The sequence below is a fragment of the Carassius carassius genome, chromosome 46 (assembly GCF_963082965.1).
Source record: "Carassius carassius chromosome 46, fCarCar2.1, whole genome shotgun sequence".
Lineage (NCBI taxonomy): Eukaryota > Metazoa > Chordata > Actinopteri > Cypriniformes > Cyprinidae > Carassius > Carassius carassius.
Window position 1 is genome coordinate 7248908 of NC_081800.1, and position 21549 is coordinate 7270456.

At 38.7% G+C, this 21549-nt stretch overlaps 1 protein-coding gene across 1 annotated transcript in view; it reads left to right on the forward strand.

The window, feature by feature from the left end:
* The window catches only part of LOC132128913 (zinc finger protein 512B-like), an 86337-nt gene that overhangs the window by 35929 nt on the left and 28859 nt on the right, over positions 1 to 21549 (forward strand). The window contains exons 3-9 of the mRNA XM_059540313.1: positions 2903 to 2982; positions 3181 to 3309; positions 4038 to 4246; positions 4483 to 4694; positions 8774 to 8845; positions 15351 to 15485; positions 16700 to 16827. Of these exons, the coding sequence (XP_059396296.1) occupies positions 2903 to 2982; positions 3181 to 3309; positions 4038 to 4246; positions 4483 to 4694; positions 8774 to 8845; positions 15351 to 15485; positions 16700 to 16827 (965 nt within the window). The remainder of the gene's footprint in view (positions 1 to 2902; positions 2983 to 3180; positions 3310 to 4037; positions 4247 to 4482; positions 4695 to 8773; positions 8846 to 15350; positions 15486 to 16699; positions 16828 to 21549) is intronic.

The window sequence follows — 21549 nt, forward strand, 5'->3', positions numbered from 1 at the left end:
TGGCGGGAAAGAAAAATGAAGGGAACCGTCAATGGATAATAAAAAGCTGAAAGTTCAATAAAGAATAGAGTTAGTGCCTATAACGAGTACTTTAATCTTACTGCAATTAATTTGAAGAAAATTGGCAGAGACTTTTATTTCATAAAGACAGTAAGACTGACAGGTGGAAGAATTGAGTCAGGCTTTATAGATACATAAAGTTGTGCATCATCAGCATAACAGTGGAATTTAATACCAAATTTAGAAAAGCTAGTACCTAGTGGGAAAAGATAAATTAGGAACAATAGAGGACCAAGGACAGAACCTTGGGGGACACCACAGCTAACATAAAAATGTTGGGATTGAAAAGTTTTTAGTTGTACAAGCTGTGTGTATTTGTAAAAATATGAAGTGTAACAGGCGAGAGGAATACCACAGATACCAATAGCGGATAAACAGTTCACAACAAAATATTGTGTGAGATGGTATCAAAAGCTGGACTCAAATCAAGCAGAACAGGAATAGAAAAGGACCCACCATCAGCAGCCATTAACAGATCATTAGTTACCCTCACATGGGTGGTTTCCGTGCCATGCTTAGATCGAAATCCTGACTGAAAACACTCATATAAATAATTATTTCTAAGGTGAGCATGGACCTATGGTGCAACTATTTTTGAGAATTTTGGAAATAAAAGGGAAGATTTGAAATGGGACAGAAGTTATTTAGATTGTTAGGGTCTGCACCAGGTTTCTTAAGAATTGGGGTTATAGCAGCTACTTTAAAAGGTGATGGAACAATGCTGGAGCTAAGGGAGGTGTGAATAATATGGGTTATAAGAGGAGAAAGAGAATGAATGGGATCAGGTAAACGTGGAAGAATTTGATTTGTAAATAAGATGGGAAAGTTCTAGTTCAAATGGCAAGGTAAAAAAGGAAGAAGAGTAAGAGGGGAAACATTTGAGACACTGTATAATGAATAACAATAGGGGTTAGATGGGGAGACCAAATGTTTTTTGAAAAAAAAAATGTTGAGTTGCAATTCAGTCTTCCTGTCATTCCAATTTAAATTCCATTGCAACGTCTTGTGGGGTGTAGCTAATTCAATTAAAATGGCTATATATATATGATTTAAAATGATTAGTAAATTTCAGTATATTCATCACACAAGCCTATTGTATGTCTTCAGAACACATGGAATATGGAATCTTGACTCATATGCACTACTCTATTCCTTTAACTCAAGGAGTGTATCCTCCTAGTGTTATGTCAAAGACATGCTGATTAATGGTTCATTTACTCTAGTCTGTAAAGGCCTTTATCACTCTCATTTACACACACACACACATACACACACTGCCGACAATTTGTCTGTAGCCACTTTGTAAGTGTCCTTGTTATGTAGTTGCTTAGCAGCCAAAAGCCAATGGGCCTCTGTGGAGTATCAGTGTGTAATTGTCTGCCATTTGCTCAATGTTTTGACCTTGCCAGCATTCGTTTAGATTTGCAGCAACCTTCCGTGACCTCCACTAACCAGAAAACCCTCACATGCTATCATTTTTCATTCTTCTGGGACTTGCATGAAATAAGCAATGCCACTACACCACTGTAGTGAGTTCGTGTTAGAAAAGGAAGAGGACAAGGGTTGGCTGGACTGCTGACGAGTTTATTATGATTTAAAAATAAATATTCTTTGCAAACACCAATGGTGACTTTTACTACTTTTTCTACTTTGACAACAATATACTCTAACGCATAGCACTTCCAAGTTACTTCTTCCGGTTCTCAGGTCACGTCAGCAGTCTGTCTCTCTCTCAACTGCTCCCGTTTCTCCTGGCGTTTTATACTCTCTCCACGCCAATTACTGCAACAAGAAACAGGTGTTGATCATTTCCGTCCAACCCACTCACTCACCGCTCGTCTCCTGATTCTCTCTCCCGCTGTAGACTTCGCTAAACCACGCCAACCCCCCCCCCCCCCCCCCCCGCCACAACCACTATGCAGAATGTATACGCAGAATGCATCTGCAATTGACTGTTTGTATTGACTGAAATGTTCTTTCAGCCTCACTAAAGTCACCGCGGGGACGTCTTGAACATATGAGGTGATGTGAGGTGTTAAGGGGAGTTTCTTAGCAAATCATTAATCTAAAATAAGGTTAATGGTTCTTCTTTGATAGAATCAAGGTGTTTTAAGGAGGTCAGGATGAGATTGGAATTCAACAAAAGCCACCATTAAATCAAAATGGCCCCTATTTACTTTATAATGAACTTTTTCATTAGTGCATGTTATTCCAATGAATAACAGGTTTATAATTTTCAAAATCTAAAAACTCAGAAGTTTTCTTTCCATTATATCCTATGGTATTTGGACACTTCTGGACACTAAAGTCACAACTCAAAAAACAGGTTTCCTAGCAAAGTAATCATATATTAACTATGGACATGTAATGTTTGACAACCAAAATGTGGCCAAAATCTATTTTATTTTATTTTTATTGTTTTGTGAAATATCTGGCTTTAAAAGTGCTTGTGCTATATTTCTTTCAAATAAATGTCACCTGCTTTTACCTTTTTGTTGTGAACTGCCAAGACATTTTTATATTTTAATTGAGCCTATGTACAGTATATAGGAATTGTATTAGATAACTGTTGTAGATAATGCAGTATTTCAAAAATCTTGCCAAAAGTAATTAAATGATGGGCAATGTTAATGTAATAAAGTCAACTGCAAATAATAATAAATGTGCAAATGGTAAATGTGAGAAAAATGGGTATGAATTAAATTGTGTTGTGTTTTTTATTATTATTTTGATTTACTACAATTTATTTATCACAATAAAAGTGTACAATATGTAATGGAATACATCACATTATTACGTATTAACATTATTAACATGGGTTGGAAATGTTCACGTTCATTAGGTTCCTCCTATAATGAGAAATCAGAGGGTAAGAAGAAAGGACGCCCTCGCGTGGAGGTGCAGGAGCTGCGCATTATTCCCGTGAGTAAAGCTTTAAATATCTATTTTGGACCGTGATGAAGGGCTACACCAGATTGGGATTTTGGGTGATTTTGTATGCCAGTTGTGAAAGGAGTAAAGGGACTTTCCAAACTACTTTCAACTGTTGTATTTGGAGAAAGAACATCTCACAGAAGCCTGTGTATAAGGAAAGTGTTTGTGTGTGTTTCTTTGCCCTAGGCACATATGATGGTTCAGTGGAAAGAGGAATTTAAGAGTCGTTCCAGGGTGAAATGTCCATGCTCAGGCTGCTGGTTGGAATTCCCCAGTATTTACGGACTTAAATATCACTATCAGCGATGCCAAGGGGTAAAAACTCCACAGTCTTACAATACACAATCATGAATGCAACCAACACTCATTTTACAAATATATTATAAATATATTTTTAATAAATATATTGTTTATAATAAATAAATAATAACTATCACTCCAAAAATTAGCAATTAGTAAGATTTTTAAAAATGTTTTTAAAGGAATGTCTCTTATGTCCAAGGCTGCATTTATTTGGTTAAAAAATACAGTAAAAAATGTAATATCGTAAAATATTATTACAATTGAATATAACTGTTTTCTATTTAAATATATTTTAAAATGTAATTATTTTCAGTGATGTCAAAACTGAATTTTCAGCATCATTACTGCAGTCTTCAGTATTACATAATCCTTCAGAAATCATTCTACAATGTTTCTAATATTACCATTCCAATTACTACTGAAGAAAAATATAATATAATATAATATAATATAATATAATTAATATAATATAATTAATATAATATAATATAATATAATATAATATAATATAATATAATATAATATAATATAATATAATATAATATAATATAATATAATATAATAATATAATATAATATAATATAATATAATATAATATAATATAATATAATATAATATAATATAATATAATATAATGTTTGCCTGGATCTGAGACCTGTGGAACCTGACCTGGCTTTGTGTGTGTGTGTGTGTGTGTGTGTGTGTGTGTGTGTGTGTGTGTGTGTGTGTGTGGCGTTCAGGCGACCATAGCAGAGAAGCTGAGTCACAGCTGCCCGTACTGTGAGGCTGTGTTTGCTACCAAGGTGCGTCTTCAGAAGCACAAGCTGTGGAACCACCCAGAAAGGGTCCCCATGGAGAACAAGTCCGGGGTCACCTCCGACACCAAATCTGATTCCAAGTCCGAACCCAAACAACAGAAAAGCCCTGCGAAGGGAAATGCCAAAAAAAGGTGTGAAAGCTCAGTGTCCTTTCACTGACCGCCTTGTCATTTATTGGAATATTTTTTATCATGATGAGTTTCTGCGGCAGTTTTGACTTTAGTCACACACAACAAAAATCGCTTCAGGACATGACTTGTTTTCCACAGCCATCATTAGATTCCAGATGAAGTCCTCTTGTGTTACTACAGCACCAGTCCTCTGTGGATTGAATTTAATAGCCTGTGTTCCCTGTGCTCCCTCTCAGGCCCATGGAGAACAGCCCTCCATCACCCATCATTTTCAAGGTGAAGAAGAACCAGGAGGTGTCGCGGCCCTCACAGAATGGTGAGTGCGCCCCCCTAAGGCTGGACAGGAGACAGCAGCAAGGGACGTCTGTAGACACTGGGGGCAGTGAGAGCGAGGGGGGCAGTTTACCCCCACCCTTCCCTGAGGAGGACCCTGAGAGAATGAAGCACAGTAAGAATGCTACACACTGAGATTGATTCAGATATCTTTATTAGTCCCCAAAGGGGCAATTCAGTTCTACAGCCAACCCATCCAACAAGGGTTAAATTAGAATTATTAGCACACAATAATATAAGAATTATAAAGTTCAAAATGTATACAAACGATCACACCCACACACATACATACAGCACAACACACACATTCACCTGCCAGTGACAGAACAAAGCAGTGGAATCCAAGAGCCATTTGTATAGTTATGAGTTCTCATTCAAGAATCTTATAGCAGAGGGAAGGAATGAGTTTGCATAACGATTCGTTTTCCGTATTGGCACATAATACCGCCGACCTGACTGCATGAGCACAAATCCATACCTGAGCACATGATCTGGTTGGCACAGTATTCTATCTGCTTTTTGGACCACTCTTTTTTTCCAGAGAGAACAGAGATCATTTAATTGGGTACCAGTAATTTTTGAGCATACTTTAACAATGTCGCTCAAACTCTTTTTGTCTTTCACAGCTAAACCATTAAACCAACCCAAGAAAGAAAAAGTTAATAGACTCTCAATGAATGCCTGATAGAATGTACATATAGTATATTCTTTGGTTTGCACGCTTAATAATGCTATCAGTGTTCTCTCTGAAATTCAATTGTGAGTCAAATACTGTGCCCAAATACTTGTATGTTTGAACCACTTGAACACCTTCATTGTGTATTACACTCAGTTTTGGTTCATCACTAACCTTCCTAAAATCTATTATCAATTCTTTAGTCTTTGACACATTTAAGTCAAGGAGACTGTCGTCGCACCATCTAGCAAACTCCTCAAGGGCACTGCTATGATCAGGTTGGTTGCCCTGTAAAAGGGACAACAGGGCTGTGTCATCTGAAAACTTCACTAAGTAGCTGTTCTCCCAAGATGACCTGCAGTTGTCAGTGTATAATATGAAAAGAAGGGGGGAGAGCACACAGCCCTGAGGAGAGCCTGTGTTTGATACGATAACAGATGACATATTTCCATTTACATAGACCTGGTGCCTTCTATTTGTTAAAAAGTTTAAAATAAGTAAAAGGATCTGCTCAGGTAACTTAAAATATGAAGCTAATCGTTCAATCAGAATGTGAGGCTGCATTTTATTAAAAGCTGAACTAAAGTCAGCAAATAAAATTCTTACATGTGATGCAGGTTTCTCAAGATGTTTATACACCTTGTCAAGAATAAAACGTTTTGCATCCTCTACACCCTTGCCCGCTTGATATGCGAACTGTAGAGGATCTAATTTGTCTACAGTTAGGGGGATGATTGTGTCCTTCAAGATCTTTTCAAAACATTTCATGACCAGGGAAGTTAATGCAATTGGTCTAAATTCATTGAGGTCTTTAGGAAAATTTGTTTTTGGGATGGGTATTACTGTTAATGTTTTCCATAAATCAGGTATATCCCCACTATCAGCACATTTTTGAAAGATAACTGTAAAAGCCTCACTAAGCTGCTCGGCACAATAATGGAGTGTACGCCCACAGATTGCGTCAGGACCGGGAGCCTTGCCTATTTTTATACTTTTAAGTAGTGTTGTGACTTTTTCCTGTCGTATTTTTATCCCTCTCTGAGGCTTCCACGTTTCTCTCAGTGTGACTAGGCTATCTGAGAAGGACCTTTCGAACCTACAGAAAAATTTATTAAAAATATCTGGCAAATCTATACCACTCAATTTTATTGGTTGCCCTGTTCTACACACAGGCTGATTAATGGCTGCCATGGTTTTAATGCCTTGCCAGGCTGCACAACTCCACCGGAATATCTGGTATAATACCGGCAGATGCTGTTCATAGGGAGATCAGAAACTCCCAACTGTAGATAATTTCCCCCAATACTCCATACTCCGAACGGTAAAAGGTGGAGAGGTCCAGCAGTAGCGTTATCACAATAGATATTACGAACAGTTGATCAAAAGTCTTTAGAAGCCACATCTCTGGATCACTGACACTTCCATACACGCATAAACATTAATGTCCACAATAAACACTCAATAAAACGAGTAAAACAAACACTGAATGGGCAAGCTGCTGGGTCGCACACGCACTGGAGCGCCCCGGAATCATAATAATGCTGCGCATATCAGCTCTGAAACCCCTGGCCATGGTAATACCATGAGATTTTTTGAAGTACCATATGTAATACCGTAATGCATGGAAATTCTAATCATTCAGTACCATGGTACTACTACAGTACAATAAGTTTGGCCCGCTGGCCAGGAGACTTTGTGGCCAGTAACATCAAGTACAAGCATTTTTATAACATTTGGTTTTCTGTGACATTGGAATGTGAATTCTGCTTGTCAGTTTTAGTTTTCTTTTTTACTTTTCAGCTACATGAAGTGACAGTTTTAGACAGGATGATTTGTGATAGCATAATTACAAACAAGTGATAGAAGATCGCTAATGTTTTATTTCTATGTACGCCATCATTTTCCACCAGGTGTTTACAATTTTATTGTTGCCTTGAATTTTCCTATATGATTTATAATTTATTATAAATCTTTGTAAAGTTTAAATATTTTTTTTGTTCATCAAAATTTATGTTCTTTAAATTTCTTTACCAAAAGTAACTACTGTATATACTGTGCACATGTAAAAATGTATAATAAATCATTTAAAAATAATAATGAAGTAATACATAACAGATTTAATACATTTAAATATATGATTTAGATTTAAAATACATTTACAATTTAAATTCTTTTTTTATTATTTCTATTTGTGTTGTTTCCATTGAAAATGTGGGCAAAAACCTGCATCCTATAGTTTTTTTTTGTGTGTGTATTTTTTTTTACAAAACAATTATAATAAAATCATGTTTTTTAATCATTTGGAATTAAATAATAAATGTAAAAATAACACATTTAACATTTTAAATTTAAAAATAAAATTTTAAATTTTAATTCAGTTAAATTGCTTTTTTATATATATAATTTGTTTGTGTTGTTGCCAGTTAAAATGTGGGCAAAAAAGTTATTTACAAAAACATACTTTACTGTGTAAAATGTATAATAAATAATGAATGTTTTTTTTTAATAATTTATTTCAAATAATTAATTTAAAAATATAAAAAATATAGTCATTATATAGTCATATAGTCGAAATATAGTCAGATCATTTGTGAGACAATGAGAGAAATCTGAACTGCTGGTCAGATCTCAAATAGTCTGTTTGATTGAATTGAATGTTAGAAAAATAGAATGTTTCACATTTTCACTCTAAGTAATGAAACTAGCCTTTGGATGATTCTGCAAACTATCATGTTAATAATGCATAAACAGAGGTCCATCATCTAGAAAAGTAGTTCCACCTCAAAAGGATGAAGTGCACAGTACTCTATACTCTCTGTAATACAATTTCCAGGGTTCGGTCTCAAAATTGCTATAACAGTTCTCATTAAGACGTCCCAGAATGCCCTCATTGACTTTTGTAGGAAATGGTGGCCTGGCTCTTTAAGCAGCAGTGTGTAAGTTCTCTGTGTTAGATCCGTCTGAAGGCTGCTGCTCATTAAGTCTCTCTGGTAGCTGGTGGTGGCTGCTGTCTCTTTCTGTGCCTGGCAGAGACGCAGTCTGTCGAGATGTCGGCGTGGCTCATGCTGTGAGTCCACTATTTATGTCCTTTGTTTGTGTACATGATCCCTTCGTTTGTTGTTCCACGCCAGATCCAGGGCTGAGGACAGTGTGTGTGTGTGTCCATGTCTGAAATGTCAGGAAAAATGCACTAGAGCAGCTGTGTTTGTGTGACATAAGCTGACATGCAGACATGCAGACCATGCAAACACATATACACATGCAAACAGAGACACGTTACATATCTGCTCTCTGCTCCCATGACTGGTTCATGAAGCTGTATCAGTTTCTCCACTGGAGGAACCGCAGCAGGTGCTTATTCTCCTCCGTTGTGCTGAAGTTTGAGATTCATTAGAGCTGAAGCTCATGAGAGTTGTTGTTTAGGACTGCATGTTGTCATAGAGCAACCATGAATGTAGCTCTTTGCCGTGTTATTGAGATGTTTGACCTCTTGATGTTGTTCTTCTCATTTGAGCCAGGGAGGAAGCAGAAAACTCCAAAGAAGTTCACCGGGGAGCAGCCGTCTATTTCAGGAACATTCGGTTTGAAAGGTACCCCAAACACACATGCTCATACACCTTTTTATAAAATGATAGAGACTTATCATGACTTCTGTTGTTCTGAAAGTCTGAATTCATTTAAATTAATAATTAAGTGAATTATTATTGCTAAAGACTTATTTTATGTAAAAAGGATTATTTTGTCAATTTTTAAAGCTGTTATAATTTTAATCCAGACAGTGAGTTAGTAAAGTCACTCTTCCTATCCTCTCATCTGTTCTTCCAGCCAGTAAACAGCATTTTTTTATTAAGGGCCAATATTTGCCCTCTGGATTTAATTTTGAGGGGGATTTATATATTTGTAGCTATAAAAATAAACACAGTGTCCCGTCCATATGTGTAAAACTGAATCAGTCAGTGAAGTTGTATGGCACATCAATCAACATCAAATAGAAAAATCTGTAAATATTTAATAACAGTATTGGTAAATGACTAAATAGTACACATACTGCTGGGACACACAGAGCACAGAAATGTAACTGGAGTTTTTTAGCTGGAGTTGCACCACAAAGCAGAGTCCTGCATGCGGATGGGTACCTGACGGGTGAACCACTAATATTTGCGAGCGGGTCGAATTTGGTGACAGGCACAGAATTAGAATTTTAGGGGTGCCCATCAGAAAATGAGGGAGCCGATTTATATTAAATATGTGCATTTTCAAGTGTTTGTGTGAAGCGTGGAGGCTGAATGGCTGTGTGCTTGTAACGCATGACAGTTAACTTGGAGGCTCCAGTGGGAAAATACTTTTTGGTCAAACAGACATGAATAATTACATCATTCGAAACTGTTAAAGGGATGGTTCACTTTCAAATTAAATTTTGGTATGTTTTAGCTTACCTCAAGGGCATCCAAGATGTAGGTGTAACAAGGAGTCGGAGAGCTCATTGACGGCCTCCCTGGCCGTGACAGGATAGGACGAGAGCTCTGAGATGTGACGAGGCTCTGGGAGTTCGGCTGAGATGTGACGAGACTCTGGTAGATCTGTGGTGATTTGATTGGGTTCATGAAGATCAGCTGTGACTTGACTGTGCTCATGAAGATCGTTGGTGACTTGACTGTGCTCATGAAGATCAACTGTGACTTGACTTCGTTCACAGAGGTTAATGTTGACTTGACTTTGCTCATGAAGATCATTGGTGACTTGACTTTGCTCATGAAGATTTCTTTGCTAACTAGTCCTGACTCTGGAAGGTCAACGTTGACTAGCCCTGATTCTGGAAGGTCAACGGTGACTAGCCCTGACTCTGTAGGGTCCACGAGCACCTGACTAGACTCTGGAGGGTCAACCGGAACCTGACTCGACTCTGAAAATTCAACGGTCACCTGACTCGACTCTGGAAGGCCAACAGGAACTAACCCTGACTCTGGAAGGTTGACGGTGACTAACCCTGACTCTGGAAGGTTGACGGTGACTAACCCTGACTCTGGAAGGTTGACGGTGACTAACCCTGACTCTGGAGGGTCCACGAGCATCTGACTAGACTCTGGAGGGTCAACCAGAACCTGACTCGACTCTGAAAATTTAACGGTCACCTGACTCGACTCTGGAAGGCCAACAGGAATTAACCCTGACTCTGGAAGGTTGACGGTGACTAACCCTGACTCTGGAAGGTTGATGGTGACTAACCCTGACTTTGGAGGGTTCATGAGCACCTGAGAGCTCACTGGAACCTGACTCGACTCTGGAGAGCTCACTGGAACCTGACTCGACTCTGGAGAGCTCACTGGAACCTGGCTGGTGGCCATCTTGTGCAGTGTCGCTGGGCTGGCGGCCATCTTGTGCAGTGGCGCTGGGCTGGCGGCCATCTTGTGCAGAGGCTCTGGGATGGCGGCCATCTTGTGCAGAGGCGCTGGGCTGGCGGCCATAACAGGACAAGGCTCAGGAGTGGTGGATACTGCAAAAGTGCTGTGTTCCTCCTCCACAACACCCACAGTATATGCAGAGCTGCTCAGTTGGAGTGCCAGATCAATATAATACTGCAGAGTCCAGTGAGGATCATGCAAAGGCATGAGTGAGCCAAGCGGCTCAGATAGGCCACCACGAAAAAATATCATCAGGCAACTCTCGTCCATGATTGATAAATGGGCAAACTCAATAAAGTTCTTCACATAGTCCTCGATGGGCCTAATTCCCTGACGTAAACGCATAAGTTGGCTTACTGGATTCATGGCTGACCTGGATTTACTCCTTAAAGCTGCTGGATCCTGGTTTGGCGAAGTCTTCTGTAACAAGGAGTCGGAGGCGTTTGGATCCATATGCAGCATTTATTAAACAGAATGGTCATACAGGCAGAGATCAGGAATGGCGTCAGGTGTGTCAGGGATAACCAGAATCGTAACCAGAAACAAGCAGAGATCGGGACAGGCAGTGGAGAATCAGAGTCGGAGTAAACAGTCCAAAGGTCAAAACACAGGAATAACAAACACAGGAATAACAAACACAGGAATAACAAACACAGGGAAAACAAACACAGGGAAAACAAACACAGGGAAAACAAACACAGGGAAAACAAACACAGGGAAAACAAACACAGGGAAAACAAACACAGGGAAAACAAACACAGGGAAAACGCTCGGAAATGTCAGACTGGCTAAACAAGACTTCGCAGTGAGTGAGAGTGAGTGTGCTGCTTTTATGTGTGTGTGTAAATGAGGTGCAGGTGTGGCAAGGAAATTGGCTGATGAATGAGGTGCAGGTGTGGCAGGGTGATTGTGATGCAGTGACTCATGGGTAATGTAGTTCGGGTGTGGTGCAACAGTTTGAGAGGTGCTAGTGTCCAAGTGACAACTGGTGGTGAATGGGTGGAATGGTCCTGACTGGAGTGCCCTCTACTGAAGCTCATGGGCACTCCATCTAATGATCGTGACAGTAGGTGTCTTTGTTTCCGCAGTATTTCCCATTTTGATATTTTTAGGTCAAACCGTTCTTGTCTGTGACTCATATAATGGAGGTCTATGGTCACCACCTCAAAGAGCATGCACAGAGAAGTCCAAATTAAACAATTCCCCATCGTAAGTACACATTGATGACCTAAGACACGAAACGAGCGGTTTGTGTAAGAAAACAAACAGTAATTATATAGTTTTTTACCTCTTGTACACACAACTGATCTGAGTGCGCGAGTGCTTCCTGATGTGGCGTGTGCGCACACTCTGGCTTAGTCTGCGCAAGCGCGGAAAGTGATCTCTCACGCGAGTAGATCACTAATTGTTTACACTTACTGTCTATGGTTTACACAGAGATTTCGGAAGTGTTACCTTTCACTGTGAAGATCTAAACATATTTAGACGTACAGGAAATTGCAATGGAAGACTATTTCAATATATCCATAGACAACGTTTAATTTTTTTCACAACCGTATTTATTTGAACCAGAATACACAGATCAAGTACTCAGGAGCGATCCGCTGCAGCAGCACGTCTTCAAGCCTCAGAGACAGAGATCTCTTCAAAATTGGTGGTGTTTTAGTAGCAAGTGTTGTGAGATGCCAACAGAAGTGGAGAGCATATGTTGTCACGAATGGAACATAGCAATGCCACATCTACAAGACGACGACGAGGACATTGACAGTATCGCATCACACACATTCCTGACTGAAGATCCTGAGTTTTCTCCGCTGTTGAGACCCAGCGTTTTGCACGTTGTGTTTAGTTTGCCACGTATAAACTGGAGGCGACGTCCAATGCCAGAGGGACCCAATGGCACGCTGTCAATAGAGTGAGTAATGTGTTGTATTTTTATTATTATCGCAATGATTATAGGATGCATTATAAACCAATTAATTACAATTATTGCATTATATTTCAGACAGTGCAGAGTGGTATCGTGTGGTAAACCGTAAACAATGAGTGATGTACACGCGTGAGAGATCACTTTCCGCGCTTGCGCAGACTAAGCCAGAGCGCGCGCACACGTCACATCAGGAAGCACTGGCGCACTCAGATCAGTTGTGTGTACAAGAGGCAAAAACGATATAAATACTGTTCGTTTTCTTACACAAACCGCTCATTTCATGTCTTAGGTCATCAATGTGTACTTACCATGGGGAATTGATTAATTTGGACTTCTCTGTGCATGCTCTTTGAGGTGGTGACCATAGACATCCATTATATGAGTCACAGACAAGAACGGTTTGACCTAAAAATATCAAAATGGAAACTACTGCGGAAACAAAGATACCTACATATTGGATGTCCTTGAGGTAAGCTAAAACATACCAAAATTTTATTTGAAAGTGAACTATCGCTTTAAGGGTCTACATTTGTTCATGAACACTCACAATAACAAACAAAACATTGTGCGCTGTAAAATAATGAAACTAAACAGGATAATATTTCTGCTGTCTCGATCCCTGTGAACTTGAGCACGTCAGAAATGAACCTGAATGTGAACGTGCTTCACAGACATGAGAAATATCTCTATAGAATGTTAAATGCTTTAATAATGAACCAGTTCAAATAGAAAACAAATATTCTCAGATTATGTTATCCGTATATGTTCAGGCTATATTGTGTGTCCACCACACAGCATTATTTGTCAAACTATGTTCAAGCCATGTGAATTCATTGTACCATTTTGGAGAAAAGCAACAATTCTTTCCGGAAAACTCTTTACTGATACAATGTTTGTGACGGTACAGACGTAGATGGCAAACTTACTCTTTCTCGCTTTGCGTGATTTCTTGATAAATTGTAATATTGAACTTTGTGTAACTTCTGAACTCACACACAAAAAGATGACAAGAGTTTAGGTTATGAACAGCACGTGACATAATCAAACCAATTAGTTTAAAAACAGCCACTGCATTTACCATGCAGCATTTTAATTCGTCAGTCTACCAGAGTAATAAATCAACAATTCCTTCATTTTTTACTTAAAGCAATCAGAAATCCTGGGGGGTTGCATGTAAATGAGGGGCCCTAGACCCCCCCAGGTCCTCTTGTAGATATGCCACTGGTATCCACAATTGGTTCAAAATAGATTGTTCACATGATGTATGCAATAGTTTTATATTTTTTACACAAGGATTCTTTTTATTATTATTTTTGACATGTTGGACTGTGTTTCTACATGAGAAAATAAATTAGCTCTGTCTACCTCATGTAGAAGATTTAACGTGGGTGCGTTTCTGGTCATGGTCATTTTATTACAAATATGTCGGGTCAGATACACTAATTAAATTGGTGTTGCTGTCGAATAACGAATCAGGTGTCTTGTTAATAACTGCGGTTATGGGGCAGTTGCAGATTTATCAAACAGGACCCTGCACAAGGCCCACGGAGCCCAGAGGTCAAGCTGCACCACTACACCCACTAAGCCCAGAGGTGGAGCTGCGTCTTGGGGCCCACTAAGCCCAGAAGCGCAGCTGCACCAAATGTCCCAATGGGACGGAACTATCACAAACGAAATGTTTACATCAGACCTTGCTTCATGCTTTATGACATGCCTTGAAGAGAATCTTCAAAATTTCTCAATATTTAAGGCTTTTGGTATTAAACCAGTTCACAGACACCTTAGAAGATATTGTTCATTGTTAGTTAATGTTAACTAATGTAGTTTAACAATATTAACAAACAGAGCCTTATTGTAAAGTGTTACCAGCATAACAAATTCTGAGAATTTAAATGAGAGCAGAATTTATTTCAGAGACATTCTTTACTCATATCATTTAAATTTCTCTTTAATTTTTGTCACTTTCAGTGGCATTTTTATTACAGTATGTTACGACTGCAGCCATAACACAAGAGAGGACATAGACAACACAGCTCGTACAATAGGGGATTTATTACGACAATGATAAGGACATAACAATAGGAAAATGAACCGGGGCTAGACACAACAGGAGAGCACACAGAACCGCCGCCGAACACCCCGCCCGCCGCACAGATCTGGCTGCTCGGACTTCTTATGCCAAACATACAGCATCCACAGGTGCCGGCAATCAGTCCCTAATAAAACAAAGACAGAACACACTCGCCCTCTAGAGGACAAACAGATCAAAACTTAAAACAACAAATCACAAATACATGAATGTAACACAGTCATTGCCATGACCCTTTCTTTTTATGACTGACTGCCTTACAGTGGTTTGTTGTCAGTGTTATATCAGAAGTGACTTTGACTTTCAGAATTTAGACCTGGCCTCCTTTCAATAAACACTTCTTGAGATTTCAGTGGTATTTCTGCCTAAGTATGTTTATAATTAGCAACCGTATACTCTAATGGTAATTACCCCTGTTGCTGTGAATTAGGAATCTATGAGGTCTATTATAGAAGTGTTTCATTTCCTGTTGAAGTTATAATGGTACATGTTCAAGAAACACTGCACCACAAGACAGACTACAACACAACAAGCTCCTGTGACCACCAAGAGAGTTTGAGAGTCTCATTTCTTTATTTCTCTTTTGTTTGTTGTTGTTTTTTTGTCATACTTTTATTTTTGTGACTTGTGAGGTCTCTGCTTTCCCTGAATGTAATTTGTTATGTGTTGTACAGGAATGAATAAGGTGGAGGAGAAGTTGAAAGCAGGTCGGATGAAGAGGGCGGAAGGGGCTCTGTTCTCTGAGGAGTCCCAGAGGAAGCAGTCAGGTCAAGCTCCCTCCAGAAAAGAAACTGCTGCTATCAGTTCAGGTCTCTCTCTCGGCTCTGCCTGCATGTGTGCATGATAAAGCAGTGCAAAATAGCTCAAATAAAGCAAAATGGTACAAAATAGTATAATAAAAGTACAAGTCAATTAAATAGTACTATTATTAAATAAAGTTAACCCCCCCCCCCAACATTTATGTAATGCATATGAAATAAGCTAATTTAAATAAATGTGAAATAATATAGAAATGTACTCGACCTAATGGTACTTAAAGTAAAAAATATATAAATTAATTAAAATTGTCAGTAAATTCAATTGTAAAATTACAAAAGATGCTTTTCTGTCTATTCTCCACAAAAATATTAAGCAGCAAAAAACTGTTTTCAACATTGATAATAATAGGATCATGCGACTCTGATGACTGGAGTAATGATGCTGAAAATTATAGAATAAAGAATAAATTGCATTTTAAAATACATTAAACATGAAAACAGTAATAACAATATAACTATTTGTATTATTCATTTGAAAGTGAAAAGTGAAAATAAGTTATTTTTATAAAATAAGTGTAGTTATGTGAGCATAAGAGACTTCTTTAGAAAACATTAAAGGGGTCATATGATGCTTTTTTAAAGATCATTATTTTGTGTATTTGGTGTAACAGAAAATGTTGACATGCTTTAATGTTCAAAAAACAAATTATTTTTCAAATACTGTACATTATTGTAGGTCCTTTATGTCCTGTCTCTCCTAAAAGCGTTGTTTTCTACAAAGTCCCTCCTTCTGTTGTAAGTAATCTTAAAGATTTCTAAATGCATCTACTTTCAGAAGAACAAATAAAGTGCTTTTGCTTTCTCCTAGACACACACAGCATCTCCCTGACATGACTGCTTCAACACTAACTGTGTTACTGAAACCACACCTCTTTCCTTTGCGTGAACATTTGGGTGGCATTACACAAATATTTCTACATATTGACGTAGACATGGGGGCGTGTTTAAACGAGCAGCTTTAGGGGGCGTGGCAGAGTCTTAACTTTGATGAAGAACATCTCTTTGGATTTGAGACTTTAGTCTTTGCAACTTTACAGATCTTCATGCACCAAGAGCTTGTAACACTCCAAAGAGAAAGAAAAATTTTAATTGCATCATATGACCCCTTTAAAAAACCTTTCCAACCCCAAACTTTTAAACATTGGTGTAACTTCCTTTAATGTAACTTTCATTAAATGTGTTTTATATTAATCTTTCTGTCTCAGTTCCCCCTGCTGAAGCCCAGTGGCAGAACACCATCTCTGAGAGAGGGGAAGTGGTCTGTCCCACCTGCTCTGTTGTCACTCGCAAGACCGTCCATGGACTCAAGAAGCACATGGAGATCTGTCAGAAGGTCAGAGGTCACCCTGAAATGCACTATTGTCATTATCACAGCACTAGCGTAGGCTTAGAGGAACACGTTATTTTATAAATTACTCTCAGCATTCTCAATGGACAGATTTTTGAAGGTTGAAGATAAGGTTGTTTTGGTCATACAATAACAAGCCCAGCCAATGGAGTTTACATTGAGATCTGTTTGTTTATCAGTTAACAAACAAGCAAAGTGTTCAGGAAACCTATTTGAAAACAGTCATTATTTTGTAGATGCCAGTGACACAGAATTACTTACTTTATTCTTTAATCAAACACATCGGCCCCTGTTTGAGAAACTTGTTTACCTTTCTTAGGATGTTGACTGCAATTCACTCATTCTGAGGTCTTGTAGGATAACCCAAACGTCCCATGTGGACTCTTCTTACAACCGCGCTTCTCCAAAGAAGACAACATCTGTCTCAGTTTTCTAAACACATCAAACGTAATGTGGCAGATGTGCTCAAGCTCTTCCATATGAAGAAGGACAAAGCCTTATTCATGAAACTGAAGCAGACAGAATTTCTGACTGTAAATCATATGTAAAAAATATTCATACATAAATTGTCTTACCAAGTTCATTGGGGTGGTTTATGTAAGAACGGATTTATGAGTGATTTTCACAGAAATTTGTTCTGCTTGCATTTTGTGAATGAGGCCCAAAGAATGATAGAACGAAAGCGAGGGAATCAAACTCTCTCTCTGTTATTTATACAACCAAATGGCAGTGAAAGCGGAGAGGAGAATGTTTCAGGCATGCAATTAGACAACTCTCTCTTAGGACCTCGTGCATGGGGCCAGAGGGAGCCATTAAGGCCACTTTATTGATTGGGCGTCTTTTATGGCGCTTTTCCACTACACAGTACCAGCTCGCCTCAGCTCGCCTCGACTCGGCTCTGTTTGGTTTTCCACTGTGTAAAAGTTGTACCTGTACCGGCTTCAAGGTACTTTTTTTCGTACCACCTCCGGCAAGGTTCCAAGCGAGCTGAGGCGATACTATAATGTGACGTGAAAACACAGCAGACTGCTGATTGGTCAGAGAGAATCGTCACTATTCACTGCGTCATCATTACACTCCTGTTTTTTTCAGCAGTGTTTCGTTTTGCTGCCCTCAGCCTCTCCTGAAACAACGTTTGTCTTCTTGCTGTGAGAAACAGCCACATCCCGAGGATCAAAAACAACATGCACTCGATTTCCTCCATTGTCCTGTGTGTGTGGGTAGCGGGTGTGTGTCGCGTAGAAGATTACGTCACGGCAGTTTCCTGCAGCATCGCTATGACAACCAGGTACTATTGTGGAGGTACTATCTGCAATGGAAAACGGAGCGAAAAGCGAGCCGAGCCGAGGCGAGTCGAGCTGGTACTGGTAATGGAAAAGCGCCATTAGTGGCCCTGCTTTGTGTGCATCTGGAGTTGAGTATTATACTGCCAGCCAAGTGTATAGCATAACTCTATAAAAATGATGACATGTCTATTAAAGGGGAAATCGATCGGCTGCATTATGGTGGGGTCACAAGTAATTGTAGATTCCTTGGCCTCTTCCTCGGCCCTGTGGGAAATCAATGATGGCTGTGATGGCCATTAAGAGAGAAGACATTTTATGGCAAAGGAAATTCATTAAAATTATAATTATTGACCTTATTTTCTCATTTGTGTTTTTGTGAATGTCAATGCAGAAATAAATAATTTTATTTTGCAAGGATGCATTAAATTGATCAAGTGCCAGTAATAACATTTATAATGTTACAAAAGAAGCAGCATAACTCTTTTCAACATTGATAATAGTAAGAAAGGTTTCTTGAGCTGCATATCATCATATTAGAATGATTTTTGAAAGATCGTGTCATCACAGGAATGTCACATTTTAAAATATATTCAAATAGAACACTATTATTTTAAATTGTAAAAGAAAAAAAAATCAGTTTCTGTATTTAATAAATGCAGATTTTGTGAGCTTAAGAGACTCCTTTCAAAAACTCAAAAAAGGTCATTGTGGACAGAAATTGTCCTCTGATTTTTGCCCCAAAGTGTTCATGGAACAAAAGCTAATTTTTACTTGGCATTGTACAATTTTCACATACCTAGAAAGTGAATCCTGCGTCAGATATTCACTCGCTTCAGTGCCAATAACTGAATGATTTGTCGTCAAATGAATGTAGTCTCTGCCATGAGCTGAATAGGTTGATAGTATGGGATGATTATAGTCTCATTATGATTAATAAATGCACACACAATTATCCATGTACTAGTTACATTTTGTGAATGTATTTTACTAACCACAAACAAATGCCATTTAATTTGAATCTGTGGAATTCGGGATTGAATGAGTGTGCAGCAATTTGTACAAATACAGACACGTTTGCGAATAAACATTTTCTGTTATCCATTAATAAATCAAAAATCGCTCATTCAAAAATGAATCTGTGCATTTGTGGATCAGAAGACACGAGTGCATTAATTGAAATCTTGTTCGAATCGATCGTGTTCGGTTCATTTGGATTTTGAGACTGCCTTTTCGCAGTTTACAGCATTTCACCCACCCACACACACACACACACAATTCATTAACGTGAACACGATTCGTAAATGCGTGTCCCTATACATACATATCACTATATGTATTACATACATAGGCTTCAATTTGTACAAATAAATTCATGTTTGTGAGTATAAATGTTCTACTTTGTATTAACGTGTGACAATTTCCACGTGCAAAAAGGAATCGGTGGATTTCTGAACCAGGCGACACGCGTGCATTTATTGATTCCTTGTTTGAGTCGATCCTGTTCGGTTCATTTGGATTTTGAGACTTGCTTTCCGCCGTTTTCAGCATTGACGATCCACACGCAACTGAAAGGCAAGGAAAGCAGCTACCACTAGATGGCAGTCGCAGAATTACCGAGCTGGGCTGGGCTGCCCTAGTTTGACAACCGGTGGGTGACAATGGACATTGTTCGCATTCTCCCGAAGAAACTTTAAAACATGGATAATAACATTAACATTTTAAACCAACAAGCAGGTTGGGTAAGTAACAAATTTAACTACATAACTGGATGACAAATCTAACCAGAACATGGCTAGAAATCTGGGTTTCCCGTTAGTCAAGTAAATTCCGTCATCACTACTTCCCATCCAACCCAGAATTTGAGAAGTTTCCTCAGGTTGCTGGGTGATGAAATAATAATAAAATAATATTTTATTTATTAGACAAAAATATTACCATGTTCAACAAAGGTTCTCAAAAGGCCTGCAATGAAATTAAGATTCTCAGTCTGTATGTCGTCAGCATCGCTGTCTTCGCTGTCTTCTGTATGATGTGGTTGGGGCCACTGTATGACTTGCATTTTGTACATATATTCTTTAAAGGGTCAGCTACTGATGTATTTTGAGAATTATGCTCCTGCATATATATTTTGCTCGTAAGACGTGTAAATTTGTTAACGGTCACAAATGAGACCAGTAGTATAACACAGTGATTGTTAATCCTACACAACACTTTTGTTTTTGCCCCCATTTTTCATGAGCTGAACTCAAAGATCTAAGACTTTTTCTATGTAAACAAAAAAGGCGTATTTCTATCAAATATGTTCCACAAATCTGTCTAAATTTATATAAAGTTATCAGTAAAGTTATAAATAAAGTTATTCAATAAAATTAAGTCATCAGCATCCCAGAAAATATCAGTTGTGTTGGACCTTCTAGACGTACGGCAATTGAAAATGACTGTGATAGTGATGGCTCAGATAGGGAGTACCAGGGTGAAACGGCCCATTTGCCAGGTAGATTATTGAATGATGAGTGAACTATCTGGAGGATTAGGCAGATGTTCATGAGATCCAATTGGTGTGCCTCACACATGACCACAAATAACCCTTTCTACGATGCATGGCGCATCTCCAGAGCACTGAATGAATGCACACCTATTTTTATACAGTCTATGGTGCACACACATCTCCCTGAAACTGGCCTAGGACAGGGCCCAATTGTAGTCATGGTCTAGCCTATAGGGGTCTAGCTGAACAAGCAGAAGTTCCTCCAAGGGTGTAACTTTGTACATTACAACCTTTTCACCTCACTAAGCCTCCTTCATGAAATGACAAAACGAGGTTATGGATGTCTTGGAATGTGTTGTATAAATAGGTCTACCTGAAGACTAAGACTAAATTCTTACTATGGTGTTTCTCACATAAAACCTTATATTTTGCTAACTTAAACAACATAAAATCAAAGAGAGCATAACGTTTGTGTGTTAGGGAGGTCTAAGGGGTAAAATGCATGTACTCAGCTTGCAAGAAAAAATTTGGGATGAAACGGGTTAAGATTAGACTACGATGCTGGTGATGACGGAATTTACTTGACTAACGGGAAACCCAGATTTCTAGTCATGTTCTGGTTAGATTTGTCATCCAGTTATGTAGTTAAATTTGTTACTTACCCAACCTGCTTGTTGGTTTAAAATGTTAACGTTATTATCCATGTTTTAAAGTTTCTTCGGGAGAATGCGAACAATGTCCATTGTCACCCACCGGTTGTCAAACTAGGGCAGCCCAGCCCAGCTCGGTAATTCTGCGACTGCCATCTAGTGGTAGCTGCTTTCCTTGCCTTTCAGTTGCGTGTGGATCGTCAATGCTGAAAACTGCGGAAAGCAAGTGGCAAAATCCAAATGAACCGAACAGGATCCACTCAAACAAGGAATCAATAAATGC